The sequence below is a fragment of the Bufo gargarizans genome, chromosome 4 (genome assembly GCF_014858855.1).
Source record: "Bufo gargarizans isolate SCDJY-AF-19 chromosome 4, ASM1485885v1, whole genome shotgun sequence".
In the NCBI taxonomy this organism is placed as follows: Eukaryota; Metazoa; Chordata; class Amphibia; order Anura; family Bufonidae; genus Bufo; species Bufo gargarizans.
Window position 1 is genome coordinate 85,857,460 of NC_058083.1, and position 19,605 is coordinate 85,877,064.

General features: G+C 46.9%; 1 protein-coding gene across 1 annotated transcript in view; it reads left to right on the plus strand.

The window, feature by feature from the left end:
- The window catches only part of PCCB (propionyl-CoA carboxylase subunit beta), a 45,993-nt gene extending 40,417 nt beyond the window's left edge, over window positions 1-5,576 (plus strand). Inside the window, exons 13-15 of the mRNA XM_044289902.1 lie at window positions 3,279-3,377; window positions 3,544-3,643; window positions 5,279-5,576. Of these exons, the coding sequence (XP_044145837.1) occupies window positions 3,279-3,377; window positions 3,544-3,643; window positions 5,279-5,400 (321 nt within the window). The 3' untranslated portion in view covers window positions 5,401-5,576. The remainder of the gene's footprint in view (window positions 1-3,278; window positions 3,378-3,543; window positions 3,644-5,278) is intronic.
- Window positions 5,577-19,605: the final 14,029 nt, after the last annotated feature.

Genomic DNA, 19,605 nt, shown 5'->3' on the forward strand with positions numbered 1-19,605 from the left:
GACTTAGACTGCTGTGCGCTACCTGAAGCGCAAAGTGGAGAAGAGTCCCCGTGTGACTGCTGAGGAACTGAAAAAAGATTTGTCAGATGTGGGTACTGAAGTTTCAGCTCAGACAATAAGGCGCACACTGCGTAATGAAGGCCTCCATGCCAGAACTCCCAGGCGCGCCCCCTTGCTGTCTCCAAAGAATAAGAAGAGTCGACTGCAGTATGCCAAAAGTTATGTGGACAAACCACAAAAGTTTTGGGATTGTGGACTGATGAAACAAAATTAGAACTGTTTGGGCTCATGGATCAACGCTATGTTTGGAGGAGGAAGAACAAGGCCTATGAAGAAAAGAACACCTTGCCTACTGTGAAGCATGGCGGGGGGGGGTCAATCATGCTTTGGGGTTGTTTTGCTTCTACAGGTACAGGGAAGCTTCAGCGTGTGCAAGGTACCATGAATTCTCTTCAGTACCAGGAGATATTGGATGAAAATGTGATGCAGTCCGTCACAAACCTGAGGCTTGGGAGACGTTGGACCTTTCAACAGGACAATGATCCCAAGCATACCTCCAAGTCCACTAGAGCATGGTTGCAGATTAAAGGCTGGAACATTTTGAAGTGGCCATCGCAGTCACCAGACTTAAATCCGAGAGAACCTCTGCTGGGACTTAAAGAAAGCAGTTGCAGCGAGCAAGCCTAAGACTGTGACTGAACTGGAGGCTTTTGCCCATGAAGAATGGGCAAAGATACCCGTAGATCGCTGCAAGACACTTGTGTCAAGCTATGCTTCACGTTTAAAAGCTGTTATAACTGGAAAAGGATGTTGTACTAAGATTGAATGTCACTTGGGGGTTGAATAAAACTGATAATGATGTGAGCACAGAAAAGACATTTGTGTTTTTTTTATTATAAATGCTATGTTATATTTGTCTGACTTGCAAGTGCCTCTCTGATTTAATTGTAAACAAGATGACTGAAATGATCAAAATCAATGTCAAACTGGCCAAAACACTCAATTTCAGAGGGGGTTGAATAATTTTGAACACAACTGTAAGCCCGCACTGCTCGGTTATGTTGCGAATTTGAAGTGATCGAGTACGGTGTGGCTGTAAGGACGCCAATTAACCTAATTGAGACGACACTGTTTAGTTTGTCTGTACTGCGGGTGTTGCACAGCCATTAACAATACAAACCGACTAAACCAGGGCTGGCCAACCTGCGGCCCTCCAGCTGTTGTAAAACTACAATTCCCACCATGCCCTGCTGTAGGCTGATAGCTGTAGGCTATCTGGGCATGCTGGGAGTTGTAGTTTTGCAACAGCTGGAGAGCCGCAGATTGGCCATCCTTGGACTAAACAGTGTGGTCCTAATTAGTTCAGAGTCTGCTTTAACTCCTATGGCCACAACATGGGGCTGTACCCTAAGGCCCCTTTCACACGGGCGATAATTCCACGCAGGTGCAATGCATGAAGTAAACGCATTGCACCCGCACTGAATCCAGACCCATTCACTTCAATGGGGCTGTGCAGATGAGCGGTGATTTTCACGCATCACTTGTGCGTTGCTTGAAAATCGCAGCATGTTCTATATTGTGTTTTTCACGCAACGCAGGCCCCATAGAAATGAATGGGTCTGCGTGAAAATCTCAAGCATCCGCAAGCAAGTGTGGATGCGGTGCGATTTTCACGCATGATTGCTAGGAGATGATGTCAGTAAATTGATACAAGTCAATTTACTGTATTATTTTCTCTTATAACATGGTTATAAAGGAAAATAATAGCATTCTTGATACAGAATGCTTAGTAAAACGTGGCTTGGGTTAAAAAAAAAATTTTTTTTAAATTAACTCCCCCTCATCCTGTTGTTCGCGCAGCCGGCGTAGTCTTCTTTCAGAACCTGCAAAAGGACCTTTGACGTAATCGCGCTCACCACGTGATAAGCCCGATTATGTCATCAAAGGTCCTTTTGCAGGTCCTGAAAGATGAAGAAAGAAGACAATGCCGGCTGCCCAATCAAGTGGATGAGGCGAGTTAATTTATTTATGTTTTTAACCCCTCAAGCCACATTTTACTAAGCTTTCTGTATTAAGAATGCTTTTATTTTTCTTTATAACCATGTTATAAGAGAAAATAATAAAATATACGTAACACCTAACCCAAACTTCACTGAAGAAGTCCGGGTTCGGGTCTGGGTACCACAGTCAGTTTTTTTATCACGCGCGTGCAAAACGCATTGCACTCACGTGATAAAAATTGAACATCGGAACGCAATCGCAGTCAAAACTGACTGCAATTGCGTGCCTACTCGTGTGGTTTTCCCGAAAAATGCACACGCGACACGTCCGGAGCAAATCTGGGACACTGCTACACAACGACATTTGTCGTGCGACAAAAAGGTTACAACACTGCGACGTGTCATAATGATAGTCAATTGTGTTGCACAGAAATCCAAGCTGGATCCACTGTTGCGTTGCAGCATGCCACAGTGCGACCCCATTGACCATCATTACAATGAATGTTGTGCATCAAATGTAGGTGTGTAGCCCTAGCCTAATTTACACGTCAGTATTTTGCATCAGTGACTGAGCAAAATCTTTCCATTATATCCTATCTCTGGGTAGACCCTGTTAATCACAGACATGTCAATTAGGGCTAAGGATATGTTCTGTTTTGTTAGTTTTTTTTTTTTCCCTTTTAGATTCTGCCTATTTGAATGGGAAATTTGGATTTGGAGCAGAATCCACATCAAGAATGAACATGTCACATTTTTTTTTTCTGCGCCATAGTTTTTAAAACCAAGAGGGCGAAAAATAAACTGTAAATTACCATGTGGTTTTCCCATTGAAATCAATGGGAGGTGGATTGGATACATTTTCTGTACAAATTTTAAGATCTGAATCCACAGCGAAAAAACTGTAAACATACCCTAAGGTTGCCCATACACAATCAGGTTTTCTGATGCACTTTTTGAAGCCAAAAAAATAAATACAAAATCAACTGAATTTTAGGCTTTGGCTACACAGACTTTTTGTAACGATACTGAATGATTTTTAACTATTGAGTGACTACTGCAAGCAGCATTTTATGGAGCTGAGCTATTTTTTTTATATAGTTTTGTGAGAAAAGATTCAATACGTGTAAATTATTCCTTTTAAGTCTCTGCTGTTTGTATGCTGAGGCGTCCAGTGGGTGGTCTTATCAGTGATTGACCGCTATCAGTCATTTATTAGGATGGCCTTCGTCAGTCCTCAAACCAGTGCTGCGTTAACCACTACTTGTTGTGTGATTTCAGGCTTATGGTGGGGCGTATGATGTTATGAGCTCAAAGCATCTTCGCGGTGACGTTAACTATGCCTGGCCTACAGCAGAAGTTGCTGTCATGGGAGCCAAGGTAGGACCGGATCTAACAGAATTTTAATGATATAATCAGCAGACTGTCTTAATCTAGTGATCAGTGTGGAAAATGTAATATTAAAAAAACAACGTTAATGTAATCTTTGGATGACCGCAGACATGAGTGAATGTGACGTATAAAACCATTGTCATGTGTCTTGCAGGGAGCTGTTCAAATCATATTTAGAGGAAAGCAGAATCAGGCTGAAGCAGAGGCAGAATACGTGGATAAGTTTGCTAACCCTTTCCCTGCAGCAGTTCGAGGTAAGACTCTTCAAGGGGCTTTCTGGAACTGAGCAATTGATGGCCTGTCCTTAGGGCTGGAAGATGGACTCCCACCAATCTGATATCTTAAGGATAGGTCATCAGTTGTCTGATTCAGGTAAACCCCTTTAAACCTTCCTGTTTAAAGATTCCTTGCCGTTTTGAGAAGTTGATTGTGTAATCTTAAATTTGTCAAGTTCACAGGGTAGGTATGGAGGCACATGATAGATGCAAAGGTAAACCACCCGGGTGTCTTGTGCAGGAAGACTGTCTGTATAGCAGTGCTGTATTCTTCTACTGTGGATGTGGGCAACAGCTTTTCTTCATGAAACTAATCCTAAAGCCTCCTCATTACATCCCACCGCTTTTCGAGCATGTTGGGGAAAAGGTGTAGAAACTGTAGACACACCATTTTGTGCCACTTATTTCCTGATGCAGATACATAAGTAAATCTGGGTCAAAGGTTTGAAAATGGAAAGTGTGCATAGTTCATGCAATGCACATCTTCACCCCTTAGTGGTCACTAAAATGCCTCTTTACAATGGGCAGCAAGGGACCTCAGGCTAGGCTCTTTTTTGTATGTCTGCTAAGCATTGCAGGGGTCCTACGATAGCTTGGCTACTGCTTTAATGGCCTGGATCAGGAAACCACTGATCAGTCAATAGTGACAGTGGCATCTACTGTCACACACTGGTACTCCCGAGAGTTTTACATGCCAGCTGGAGGATTAATAAAGGCTCCCGAGGTCTGCTTTCTGTGTATGCCTGTTAGGAGATGCATGGCCTAATACATTTGCTAGTTTTTAGTGTAGGGCCAGAATAAATAGTATTGAAGGCTCCAGTCTATATCAAGGAGCAGGAAGCAGCCACTGCTAAAATGATGGTAAAACTATGTCCATGCACCAGCTCCCTAAGGGCGAGTTCACTACTTGTGTTGCAGGATGAGCTGTAAATTTCACTTGTTGCATCGCAATGAATGAAAATGAACGGCACACTGCAGATTTGAAAATCTGGGGTTTGACCTCATTCATTAGCATTGTGCTGTACCTTGCTGTAGAATTTCTACATGGATTCTGGAAATCTATGTATGATCTCACACTAAGGCCTGCACTAGGCACAATGCAGTGGCCCACAATTACTAATACTGTCTAAGGCCGAATGCACACGGCCGTGAGCGGTCCGTGGAACCACGGGCTGGATTCCTGCTGAGAGCAGGAGCGCATGGCGTCATTGGTTGCTATGACGCCGTGCGCTCCCTGCTGCCGTCGCAATACAGTAATACACTGGTATAGATCATGTAAACTTAGATTTCTCATTGGGTGATAAACCTGATAGTCTGTAGATGCGCCAGATTTAAGTTAATCAATACCACCTATTTGTTGATATAGTTTACTCCAAAACATTAGCACATGATGCCATATTAAAGCCATACCCATATGCAAATTTGGTACAAATTGTGCAATTTGATTAGTAAATCTTTCCTAGTATGTTTTACCTCAACCCCCATTGTTTTATTTGGATGCCATATACCGAGGGGTACTGGCAGCAGCCACTTCTGGTTTTGATAGTAAACTAAGAAGGGACATGTACTTTATATAAAAAATAATAATCAGGAAATATATTTTTTCTTCTCCAGGATTTGTCGATGACATCATTCAGCCATCAACTACTCGAATGCGCCTTTGTCGTGACCTGGAAGTTCTCGCAAGCAAGCATCAAGTGAATCCATGGAAGAAACATGCAAATATTCCTCTATGAGGCAGCCCTTAATCACAATGCTATACATTCCTATCTGGAAACTACAAGCTCAACATACAGCGACGTTGGTTTGTGTCAAACTGGGTGACAAACACTAGAACCTGGGGCCATGGCGCTCCAGCTCTTACTGACCTACTGCGAAGAATTATGATCAGTAATAAATCATTCGAACTGTGCAGTCTCCGTATTTAATGCTATAACAGAAATCCATCTGCATGCACACGACTATGCCTTCCGAGAGATATGAGTGCAGGACAATAGCCCCGCAGGCGGCGTGATCCGCACAGTATCATAGTAACCTATGATGCTGCGCTCTCCCGTTTACACGATGTATGCCGCTCCAGGACATATGGCCTGCTCATGGACCATATGTCTCGGAGGGCATACAGTCATGTGCATGAGCCCGAAGACTGAGGTGTAGAGTCCTTTTCAGCCAGGAGTGGATCAAGAAGGGAGGGGGAGGGAAGTATGTGAAAGACTGTACAACTATTTGGCAGTGTCTTATAAAGTGAATACTAGTGAGTGTTCACTATTAGGGCTCATGCACGCAAACTTATTTTCTTTCCACGTGTGTTCTATTTTTTATTTTTTTTTGCGGACCATATGTGGAACCATTCACTTCAATGGGTAACAGTTTATAAGGCTAAAAAAAAAAGGACATCTTTCCATGCAGTTCGGCCTGTTATGCTGGAAAAAAACAAAAACTGAGGTATAAGCCAATTTTCCCCACTTAAGGGGGGGGGGGGGGGGGGGTGTACTCCAATCAGAATAATTCCCTAGATCAGTGATGGCTAATCTTGGCACTCCACCTGTGGTAAAACTACAACTCCCAAGATGCCCCCCTTGCTTGGCTTAGAACGCTATAGAAATAAATGGAGCATGCTGGGAGTTGTAGTTTCACCACAGCTGGAGTGCCAAGGTTAGCCATCACTGCCCTAGATCAATGAACCCCTCTCTAGTAGCTATAGCCTGTAATATTATTACACTCCAGAAATACATCCAGGCGCCTCTTGAACTTTATTTAGTGAACCCACCACCTCATGCAAAGAATCGTCTTCTATGTTTGTGTACAAACCTGCAGAGGATGTCCCCTCGTCACAGTCCCATTCCTGGGGATAAATAGATGATGGGAGAGATCTCTGTACTGACCCCTGATATATTTATACATAGTTATTAGATCTCCTCTTGGTCATCTTTTTTGTAATGTGAATAACCCTAATTCTGAGGGTACTGTAGTCACCCCATTCCAGTTATTTTAGTTGCCCTCCTCTGGACCCTCTCCAGCTCTGCTATGTCTGCCTTGTTTACAGGAGCCCAGAACTGTACACAGTGCTCCATGTGTGGTCTGACTAGTGATTTGTAAAGTGGCAGGACTATGTTCTCATCACGGGCATCTATGCCCCTTTTGATGCAACCCATTATCTTATTGGCCTTGGCAGCAGCTGCCTGACACTGGTTTTTGCAGCTTAGTTTGCTGTTTATTAAAATTCCTAGATCCTTTTCCATGTCGGTGTTACCGAGTGTTTTACCATTTAGTATGTACAGGTGACTTGCATTATTCCTTCCCACGTGCATAACTTTACATTCAGTGTTAAACCTCATCTGCCACTTATCTGCCCAAGCCTCCAGTCTATCCAGATCACTCTGTAGCAGTATACTGTCCTCTTCAGGGTTAATTACGTTACACAGTTTAGTGTCATCTGCAAAAATTGATATTTTACTATGCAAGCCTTCTACAAGATCATTAATAAATATATTGGAGAATAGGGCCCAATACTGACCCCTGAGGTACCCCACTAGTGACAGTGACCCAATCTGAGTGTGTACCATGAATAACCACCCTCTGTTTTCTATCCCTCAGCCAGTTACTTACCCACATACAAAAGTTTTCTCCCAGTCCGAGCATTCTCATTTTATATAATAACCTTTCATGTGGTACAGTGTCAAATGCTTTGGAGAAGTCCAGATATACGACAGCTATTGACTCGCCGCTGTCAAGTCTAGAACTTACCTCCTCATAGAAACTGATTAAATTAATTGGACATGACCGATACCTCAAAGCCATGCCGATATGGCGTTATTTTCATTGAGGTACTCCAAGATAGCAGCACTTTTAATGGGGAATTTACTTTAACATTCTGCATTTCATTCTGACAGTTAATTTTTCTCAGTGAATACATTAGAGAAAAAAAATATTTAATAGCTCTGCTTTCTCATCGCTCTCTGCAACTCCACGCTCATTACTCTGTAGGGGGCCGACACCTTCAGATTTATACTTTGTACCATTTATATAATTGACGAACATTTTAGGGTTAGTTTTGCTCTCTTTGGTAAGTAGGCTCTCAATCTATAGTTTGGCTGCTTTTATTTTTTACATTTCTATTTTTTCAGTGCTTCCTCGCTATCCTCCTGTTTTAGTGATTTAAATGCTTTCTTTTTGTAATTTATTGCTTTCTTTACAGTTTTATTTATCCACATGGTTTTTTTTCTTGTTCCCATAAGGTATGTACCTCTCACAATTAGGATGCTTTTAAAAATATCCCATTTTGTGGCTGTATTTTTATTTTTTGAGGACTTTGTCCCAGTTAGTTAGCCTATGGCCTCCCTTAGGCCTCTTTCACACGAGCGTGTCCGGATGCGTCCCGGTGCATTGTGGCAAACCCGTGCGAGTAGATACGCAATTGCAGTCAGTTTTGATTGCGTTCCGTTCAGTTTTTATCACTGTGGTACCCAGACCACAGAAGTTCAGGTTTGGGTTCAAGGTTGTGTAGATTGCTATTATTTTCCCTTATAACCATGTTATAAGGGAAAAACATACATTCTGAATACAGAATGCATAGTAAAATAGGGCTGGAGGGGTTTAAAAAAAAAAAAATTATTTTAACTCTCCTTAATCCACTTGTTCGCACAGCCGACATCTCTTCTGTCTTCATCTTAGAGGAAAAGGACCTTTGACGTCACTACGCTCATCACATGGTCATTCACATGATCCATCACCATGGTACTGGATCATGTGATGGACCATGTGATGAGCCCAGTGATGTCACCACAGGTCCTTTACCCAGGTCCTGAAGAAAGAAGACAGAAGAGATGCCGGCTGCGCAAACAAGTGGATTAAGTGGAGTTAAAAAAAATTATTATTATTTTTTTTAACCCATCCAGCCCTATTTTACTATGCAGTCTGTATTCAGAATGCTATTATTTTCCCTTATAACCATGTTATAAGGGAAAATAATAATGATCGGGTTCCGATCGTCACCTAGCAACCGTGCGTGAAAATCGCACCGCATCTGCAATTGCTTGCGATTTTCACGCAACCCCATTAATTTCTATGGGGCATGCATTACGTGAAAAACACACAAAGGAGCATGCTGTGATTTTCACGCAACGCACAAGTGATGCGTGAAAATCACCGCTCATGTGCACAGCCCCATAGAAATGAATGGGTCCGGATTCAGTGCGGGTGCAATGCGTTCACATCACGCATTGCACCCGTGTGGAAATCTCACCCGTGTGAAAGGGGCCTTAGTTGGCTAAATTTTAGCTTTTTTTGAAGTTGGGTATTTTTGTTCTGCCTGAAGAATGTTCTGTCAGGTCTACTGGTTAATACTAAGTCCAGTATGGCCGTCCCTCTAGTCAGGTCCTGAACCGGTTGGGAAAGGTAATGGTCTTTAATTCTTACCAAGAACCCGTTTCCTTTATGAGATCTACAGCTTTCAGTTTCCCAGTCTATATCTGGGTAGTTGAAGTCCCCCATAATAACCACCTCATTATGATTTGCCGCCTCGTCTATCTCGTTTAGTAGTAGATTTTCTGTGGACTCTGGTATATTAGGTAGTTTATAATAGGGAGTGATAACAGGTGGTACTCACCTCTCCCTGCCCAATATTCTCCAGGCGCTGCGCTGTCCAGACTGCGTACATCAGGATGTAGAGCGCAGACTGACCTGACTGCGTGCAGTGTCATACAGTGCAGCGCAGGCCCAGAGAATAACAGGGATCGCCAGATCTGGCAAGTATTGGTGGAGCAGGATAGTTAAGTGATGGGTATCTTATCTGAGGTCTGATGAAAATAGAGGGTCTAGTTTTTGTGCATGTGGGGTGTGGAGGGGAAAGAGTATGAAGAAAAATATTTTCTTATTTTCTTCCTCTAAAACACTTTAATTTATTTGTACATACATTTCCAAGAGGAATAACAGATTACAAAACAGTTATGACATCAGAGCACGCGCTGTCAGCTTGGAGAGAGAATATACACTTACAAGAAAGGAACAGTTATTTTTTTCCTATTCACTAATCTGTTTGCTTTAAAGCGGCATCGCAGTAGAAAAAGTTGAGTGGCCATGAAATGGTAAAAAAAAAAAAGGAAACAAACTAGCTTACTTACTCACCTCGCCATTCTTAGTGCACAGATAACTGCTGCTCTCCACTTCCTGTTCCTGTCTCTGGGAATGCTGTTCAGCCAATCGCTTTCTTGAGGCAACTTTTTTTTTTTTTTAAAGACCATGTCGGATGGCCATGAAATAGTTGTACAGCAATACCCCTTTAACAATAATATATAATTTTGTATATGATAAAAATATATTGTAGATAGTCAAAAGAAGTGTGCACAGAAATATCATCATGCAATTTTTTTTCTAGTGTAAAAATCTATATAGTCCTAAACCATATTTGTTTTCCACAGAAAACGAGATTTATGTGAACTCACCTGTAAAATCTTCCTCGCTTAGTTCATTGGGGGACACAGTACCATGGGTATAGCTGCTGCTGCCACTAGGAGGCAACACTAGGCTAAAAAGTGTTAGCTCCTCCTCTGCCGGCTATACCCCCTCCAGCCAGGAGAGAGCATATCAGTTTGTGCACAAGCAGTAGGAGAAGGAGAAAGAAACAAACATAAAAGCAACCAGAAAACCAGTAATGCCAAAAGGGCTGAACCGAACTGAGGACCCCACCGGCCAACAAACCGCCAACACCTGTGGCCATAATGGGAAATAACAGGTGGGTGCTGTCCCCCCCCCCCCCCAATAAACTAAGCGAGAAACATTTTACAGGCGAGTTCACAAAAAACTCTCTCGCATGTATCATTGGGGGACACAGGACCATGGGACGTTCCAAAGCAGTCCACGGTTCGGGAAAAAACACATCCCCAAGACACCGCTGCCTGCGAAGACTTTGCGATCCAGCACAGCGTCCGCCGATGCAAAATTATGTACCTGGTTAAACTTGGTGAACATGTGCAAGGATGACCACGTAGCTGCCTTGCACAGCTGTGAAGCTTGGTGGAAGCCAGCTCAAGACGCGCCCACCGCCCTGGTAGAGTGGGCCGTGATACCGAGGGGCGGTGCCTTGCATGAAAGCAGCATGCCTCAGCAATTGCCAAACAGATCCACCGGGCAATCGTCAGCAAACCTTGGTGAGGACCTTCGGAATAATGAACAGAGTTTGTATGGCGGAATGTTCTTGAGACAGATAAGTAGATCCTTAGAGCTCTAACCACGTCCAGCTGTTGGAGAGCCCCCTAGGATGCGAAGGAGAGGGGCAGAACGACAGAAGACCAATGTCTTCGTTGACATGGAAGGCAGAGACTACCTTCAGCTGAAAAGAAGGTATGGGACGGAGTACTGCCTTGTCTTGGTGCCGAATAAGGAAGGGTTCCTTACCGGACAGCGCTGCCAACTCAGAGACGCACCTGATGGAAGTGATGGCTACCAGGAAGGCCACCTTCCAGGAGATAATACGGAGGGGAATAGCGTCTAAAGGCTCAAATGGAGCCGACTGGAAGGAACCCAGCACCAGGTTCAAGTCCCAAGAAGGCAAGGGGGTACGATAAGGATGGACGGTGTGGTCCACCCCTTTCAGGAATGTCTTAACCGGAGCATGTAGAGCCAGAGGGTGCTGAAAAAAAGATTGAAATCTCTGATACCTGCCCCTTCAAGGAATACAGGGCAAGGCCCAAATCCAGCCCTGATTGCAGAAAGGAAAGGAGAACGGGAAGAGAGAAGCGTAGTAAGGGGAGGCTACGTTCCTCACAGAAAAAAAAAAAAAAAAAGGACTTCCAGGTCCTGTAATAAATCCTGGACGACACAGGCTTCCTGGCCTTAACGAGGTGCGGATGACCCTGTCAGAGAAACCTCGTTGCTTCAGAAAGGCGGTTTCAACAGCCACTCGGTCAAACGTAGTGACTCTAAATGCTGGTGGAAGACAGGACCCTGAGAGAGAAGATCGGGCCTGAGCAGAAGGCGCCACGGAGTGTCTCCTAGAAGATGAACGACATCTGTGTACCACGTGCGACGAGGCCAATCCGGAGCCAACAGGATCGTCTGGATGCCCTCCATCTTGATCCTGTGTAAGACACATACACTAGTGAGAACCCGTCCCATGGTGCCACCAGTGCGTCTACAGAGTGTGCCCTTAGATCTCTTGTTCGAGAGAAGACGACGGGGAGCTAAACACCTCCGGGTGTAGAGACCATTCCCCCGGGTCCACAGTCGTCCGACTGAGGAAATCCGCGGTCCAGTTTTCCACTCCCGGAATGTAGACCGCCGAAAGAACTGGCACACAGGTTTCCGCCCACCGCAGGATCTTAGCTGACTCCGCCATCGCTGCCTGACAGAGTTCCTCCCTGATGGTTGATATAGGCCACAGCCGTGGCGTTTTCTGACTGTACCCGGATAGGGCGGCCCTGGATGAGAGGGGTCCAATGTAGAAGGGACAGGTAAATGGCCTGGAGCACCAGTATGTTGATGGGTAGCTTGGACTCTGACCAAGACCATACACCTTGGATGCAGTGATGGCCAGTTCGCCCGCGCACACATGCGGGCTGCCATCTTAAATCACAAGTCCAGCGATGCACAGGTAAGCCCTTACCTGTGTCTGCGCCGCGAGCCAGTTTTTATCAAATGCGGTCACCGGGAGCAGGCAGTTACGAGAACAGCCCAATGAAGGCCCCCGGCGGCTGTTCTCGTAACTGCCTGCTCCCGGTGACCGCGTTTATCTCAGATCGGCTCACAGCGCAGGCACAGGTAAGGGTTTACCTGTGCATCACCGGACTTGTCATTTAAGATGGTGCTGGGCGGGAAGACTCCACCCCAACCTTGGAGACTGGCGTCAGTGGTGATGACCGTCCATGAGATCGGGAGAAAGGATTTCCCCAATTCCATGGTTGGGGTCGAAAGACACCACCTGAGTGCCGACCGCACCTTTGGGGGTAGGACGATGTGACGGTCCAGGGAATCCGGTGTCTTGTCCCAAGACTACAAGATTGTCCGCTGAAGTGAACTGGTGTGAAATTGAGCAAACGGAATCGCTTCGAAAGAAGCAAACATTGCCCCCCAAGACTTTCATGCAGAACCGAATGGAAGGGTCTCTGCGCTGGAGAAGACCGATTGACCGACGAAGGGTCAGCCGCTTGTCCAGAGGGAGGCGCACCACTTCCAGGGCCGTGTCGAGGATAATACCTAAAAAAGTAATCCGTCCGTCAGGACGCAGTGAAGACTTTTGGAAGTTCACCAACCACCCGAACTGCGCCATGGTATCCAGAGTGATACGCAGGCTGTCCTCGTTCTGGCCAAAGGTCGCCGCTTTGACTAGCATGTCGTTCAGACAGAGGATCAGGGTGATACCCCTGGTTCGAAGAAGCACCATGAGAGGAGCGAGTGCCTTTGTAAAAACTTGCTGCGCTGTCGCCAGGCCAAAGGGAAGGGGCGACAAACTGATAGTAGTGGTGCCCCACTGCAAAGTGGAGGAACCTCTGATGTGCTGGGGCTAATGGGACGTCTAAGTACGCGTCCCGAATGTCGATAGAAGAGAGAAATTGGCTTCGTTCCAGTGAGGCAATCACTGAGCGAAGGGACTCCATTCTGAAGTGTTGAACCCGGAGGAACCGGTTCAGCAACTTGATGTCCAGAAATAAAACCTCGCGTGAGGAGAGACTGGATCGCCTGGAAAAAAGGCTGCCGTCCGACCCGGATCCCTGGGTGGTTGGGACGAGAAGAAACGTTGCGGAGGAGGGGACGCAAACTCGATCTTGTAAGGCTACTTTCACACTGGTGTTTCTGGGTCCGCTTGTGAGATCCGTTTCAGAGCTCTCACAAGCGGCCCAAAATGGATCAGTTTAGCCCCAATGCATTCTGAATGGATAAGGATCCCTTCAGAAAGCATCAGTTTGCCTCCGTTCAGCCTCCACTCCGCTCTGGAGGCAGACACCAAAACCCTGCGTGCAGCGTTTTGATGTCCGCCTGACGAAGCAGAGCCAAATGGATCCGTTTTGACTTACATTGTATTATCATGAACAAAAAAATAATAATTTTTTTGTTCATGGTAATGCAAACAGATGTATTCTGAACGGATACAAGTGTTTGCATTATAGGTGCGGATCCGTCTGTGCAGATACCAGACGGATCCGCACCTAAAGCAGGTGTGAAAGTAGCCTAACCTGAGGTTACAATTTCGAGCACCCACACGTCGGAGATATGGGCCCCCCACACTTCCTGAAAAAGAAGTAGGCGACTCCCCCACCTGAGAGAGTGGGGCACATCTTCATGCAGAGGACTGGTTGCCGGACGAAGGACGGGCAGGCTCTGTCCGCGGAGGCCAGGCAGGTTGAGGCCTGCGTGGAGGATCTGGGGGGAGCTGCTGCTGCCTGACGTGTGCCGGAAAAGCGACGAAAGGACTGCGCCCGGGCATTTGTCTGCTTAGAGCGAAACGTGCATCTGGATTTGCCATTCTGGAAGGTGGCTACTCCTACCGCCCGTAGCCTCAGAGATAATTTCCTCTTACCGGGCCCCAAACAACCAGGAGCCAGCAAACAGAAGACTTGTAAGGAAACGCTTTGACGGGGTGTCCGCTGCCCAAACTTTCAGCCAGAGCTTGCTTCTCAAGGTAACCGCGAGAGCTGATAAGCGGGCAACAAGAGAGCCTGCGTCTAAGGACGCTTCACAGAGGTACTTCCCCGCCTGTGTAATCTGCAATGCCAAGGACTGAGCTCAACGAGTGGAATATCTTCCACCAAATGCTAGTTTAACCGGAGTGCCCACTCCGAGACCACCATAACCACCCAAGCGGAGGCGAAAATGGGTCGGAGCGCTTCGCCACTAGCTGTGAAGGTGGACTTCGCCAAAGATTCCATGCAGCGATCAACCGAGTCTTGAAGGGCTGAGCCATTAGCCACCGGAATGGCAGTGTGTTTGGCCAGGCGTGCTACCGGAGGATCCACCTTAGGGGGCTTAGACCATTTAGCCACCTAGTCTGCCAGAAGGGGATAAAGCAGATCAAGCCGCTTAGACGTGCTAAAGCGACAAAACCTAGTACGGAGAAAGGACACTCCTTGGTGACTAGTGGAGGGGGAGTCGTCCTGCACCTGAAAGGTGTCACGGATAGCCGAAACTAAGCTGTCCACCATGGAAGCAACCTTGGAAGATTGTTCCTCCCCCTCTGACAAAACTTTCCCTGGTAGGGAGGACGCGTCCGAGCGTGATCCATTGGGGGAGGGGGGATGCTGAGGCGCCAGAGGAGTATTGACGTCCTGCTCTTGGCCGTTTTTGCGAAGGTCTGTCCCTAAGGCGCTCTGTAGAGGAGGGCACGGACTGTGCGGGTGGGGATTTATCAATCAAGCAACCCATGAGAGTGAAGGTGGATTGGGATATCTTAGAGAGGGGCCTCCACTGCCCGAGATAAGGCATGGGCCCAGACCGGTTCTGCCCGGTCAGGGTGGTCATGCAGCTGCATGGTTTGAGGGGGCAGAACCTGTGCGGGCGCACAGCCTGCGGAGCACATAGCGTCCGGCAGAGTGCTCAGAGCCGCGGCGGGAATCGCTGCCCCTTTGCGTCACAGTGGGAGGCGCAAGTTGCGGCCTACCCACCCTAGAAGCCGGAGCCTATTTGCTATATGCGGCCGACCGTAAGTCACTTCGGGTCGGCCGGAGAACAGAGGGAGCGCAAGAGGTGTCGCTTGCCCCCCCATCCTTGCCACCCCGCGGGCCGGAGCCCGGAAATATGGAAGGCCCAAAACAAGGCCAGGGGCTAGAGTTATGGGTCACCCGGAAGGTAAAATAGGGCCTAGGAAGAGAGTGAGTCCTCCCAGGGATGTTCCCCAGTGCCCCCCTGTGAAAATAAAAGGATGGAAGGCTTCCATCCTAACTCGGTGGCCGAAATAGAGAGGGAAGGGTGGAGGAGGGTGCAGATAATACTCACCTATCCCTGAGTACTCACCCCATCTTCATCCTCTTCTCTTCACCCCTCCTCAGAGTCCAGCAGGGTCACCTCTTCAGCACCTGGCACCCAAAGTGGCAGGAGACTGGAATAGAAGGGGGGGGGGGGTCTCACTAGATCCAGGTGACCCTTTGGATGGCGGGAAGCATGGGAGCTGGGCTGCCCTGGTCCACCTTTTTTTCTTAGGGGAAAGGGGTGGTGGGGTGGGGGTCGATCGGTGAGGGAATCAGACACCGGCCTTGCTCCCGGGCTAGACGCCTCTGTTTACCCTACCTATAAGGGAAAAAATATTATATACTAATACTAAGTGTTAGCTCCTTCTACCAGCTATGCTCTTCCTGCAGACACTTTTAGCTTAGAGTCTGTAGTAGGCAGACATACCTGTTGCAGGTGTCTGCTGTCAATCGAGGAGAGAGACGAGCAGGTCACCACACCCACTGCTGGTTAACTACCTCAGAAGTAAAAAAAAAAGCTATGGCAGTGATCACATCATCCGTTCTTCAAGTAGTCATCACCGAGTGGGTAACGCAGCACTATTGGGTGTGTTAGGATTTTGATTGGATAACAGGTAAATACACCCCCCCATCTGACACTTTCCAGAAAATCTCCCAAAGGGCCAGTTTGCACAGTTTTTTGGCGCTGATTTTGGAGTGTTTCTGCCTCTTTCATGCCCTATTTTCTGGGCAGAATCAGTGCTGCCTAGGAAGCAGAAAATAATAGCTCCATGTAAGTCCATGTGGTTTTTGTGCATTTTACACACTTTTTTGGTGCAGATCTGCTTCAGAAACCTCAAGCTGAAAATTCAGCTTTGTATTGAACCCATTGGTTTAAAAAAAATGCATCAAAAAGCACAAAATCATGCTGAAAAATACAGAATTAATTTTTAATTGTGTTTTTTAAAATCAGTTGTGTGAACTGGCCCTTAAAGAGGTTTTACCACATCAGCAAATAGTATTTACTATGCAGAGAGTTTCCATGGTTACGACCACCCTGTAAGTCCAGCAGCGGTGGCTGTTCTTGTACACTAGAAAAAATGCTCAACCACCACTGATGGATTTAGGGCTGCAGCTAACGATTATTTGAATAATAGATTAGTTGTTGATAATTTCATCGATTAATAAAAAAAATGGGGTTTATATGATTTTACTTGAAAAATTATGTTCAAAGGCTATATTAAAACAAATTGTGGATGGCACTGTTAAGGGGGGGGGGGGAATCTGTGTATGGAACTAATGGGGGGGGGAGGGATCTGTGGATGGCACTTATGGGGAGGGGGGGAATCTGTGGATGGCACTTATGGGGGGAAGGGGGGAATCTGTGGATGGCACTTATGGGGGGGGGGGGGATCTGTGGATGGCACTTATGGGGGGGGGGGATCTGTGGATGGCACTTATGGGGAGGGGGGGGATCTGTGGATGGCACTTATGGGGAGGGGGGGGAGATCTGTGGATGGCACTTATGGGGGGGGGGATCTGTGGATGGCACTTATGGGGGGGGGATCTGTGGATGGCACTTATGGGGGGGGGGATCTGTGGATGGCACTTATGGGGGGGGGGGGGATCTGTGGATGGCACTTATGGGGGGGGGGGGGATCTGTGGATGGCACTTATGGGGGGGGATCTGTGGATGGCACTTATGGGGGGGGGGATCTGTGGATGGCACTTATGGGGGGGGGGGGATCTGTGGATGGCACTTATGGGGGGGGGGGGATCTGTGGATGGCACTTATGGGGGGGGGGGGATCTGTGGATGGCACTTATGGGGGGGGGATCTGTGGATGGCACTTATGGGGGGGGGGGGATCTGTGGATGGCACTTATGGGGGGGGGTTCTGTGGATGGCACTTATGGGGGGGGGGGGATCTGTGGATGGCACTTATGGGGGGGGGGGGGATCTGTGGATGGCACTTATGGGGGGGGGGATCTGTGGATGGCACTTATGGGGGGGGGATCTGTGGATGACACTATTATGGGGGATCTGTGGATGACACTATAAAGCATGTTATGCTAAGTGTCATCCACAGATCTCCCCCATAACAGTGCCAACCACAGATCCCCCTCCCCATAACATAGTAAACTATTCCTTAACTGGCAGTAACTTTTACTTCAACTTAAAATCAGCACATCTTTATTACCTTACAATGACGCTCCGGTAACAGGCAGAGCGGGCAGCGGCGTAACGTCACTTACTCACGTGACGCCGCCAGCTCTGCCTGTTACCGGAGCGTCATTGTAAGGTAATAAAGATGTGCTGATTTTAAGTTGAAGTAAAAGTTACTGCCGGTTAAGGACCACCAAGCATCGCGCCTGACGGCCCGCATAGCAACGAATCGGACGATTATCTAATATTATCGCTAACTTCAATTAATCGTTACAACCTCTGTGTAATCTAGCTAGGGCTGCAACCATGGAAATGGGCAGTGTAAAAGGTGATCGAAAAATGAATCCAACCAGCAAATGAAGCAATATGGACAAATCACAATACATTAGTAAGAGTACTTTCACACTTGCGTTGCTGGATACCAGCAGACAGTTCCGTCGCCGGAACTGCCTGCCAAATCCGGCAATCTGTATGCAAACAGAAATCACGTCATCCGGAAAAACAGATTCAGTATTTTTTTTTACATTTTTAACCACTTCCCATCCGGGCCATTTGCCCCCTTCCTGACCAGGCCTAATTTAGCAAATCTGACATATCTCACTTTATGTGGTAATAACTTTGGAACGCTTTTACTTATCCAAGTCATTCAGAGATTGCTTCCTCTTCCACTGCTCAGGGAGCCCGGTGAAGTCACTGCCAGCCTAGCCAATTATGCAATAGTTTTGGAGGGGAGGTAACTAGCCTGGCTGAGATCCAGTTAAGCTCCGCCCCCTCCAGTCCGGTGACATCACCGAGTGCCGACAAGGGACCAGAGTAGTCCCTTGCCCACGCTCACTCCAATTGGTTGGTCAATCAATTGGAGCACGGTACTGTAAAAATGCTGGTTTCAGGCTGCAATCTCCACTCAGAGTGGAGATCACTGCCTGAAAGCGAGTAAGTGCCCCGTTCCCTTTATAAAATAAAAGGCCCCCTCATATGTGCCCCAGTGCCGGTCATCAAATAAATCCCCCCTCATGTATGGGCCCCCATTGTCCTCGATCGCCCAGATGTTCCTGCTGCCCTGGAGCCGCTGACATCTGCAGAGAGAGTGTTAGCTGTAATTTACAACGCCCCAAAAAAGTGCTGGCACCGATCTGGGGGGTTTAACCCCGTAGATGCCGCGGTAAGCAGCCGCCCGCGGCATCCACAGGGTTGAGAGGGAGGGAGCTCCCTCTCTTCCATCCGGACTTTCGCAACGGCGTCCTGGTTGCCATGTATCTAAGGCTGATCAGACCCTGAAGTGTAGCATACAGTGCATTACTATAGATTACTATTGCAATGCACTGTATAGTGACTAGGCCCACTGGATCTTCATGATCCAGATGGGTCTTGATAAATAAAAAAAAGTGTAAAAAAAAAGTGAAAGTTAATAAAAATGTAAATACAAATTTTATACAAATTGTCTTTTCTTATATCCATTCATTAATAATAAATAAAAAACTACACATAAATATATCACATGATCCACCATGTCCAATAAACAACACAAAAAATAAAATACTAACTGTAAAAAAACAAGATTTTTGTATAACTTACCAGTAAAATCTCTTTCTAGCTCTTCATTGGGGGGGACACAGAAACCGTGGGTATAGCATGTCCTCTAAGAGGCGTTGACACTAGTAAAAGCTGTTAGCTCCTCCGCTGGCAGCTATACCCCCTCCAGCCTGGAAAGAGAGCTTCAGTTTGTGAGAAGCAGTAGGAGAAGCAAGTAAACCAACGAAAAAACATGGAACAGCAATAATGCCAAGAACCGAACCAGGTTCTAACCAGCAACAGCCACAACTGTGGCCGAACAACAATACTGGGTGGGTGCTGTGTCCCGCAATGAAGAGCAAGAATGAGATTTTACTGGCAAGTTACA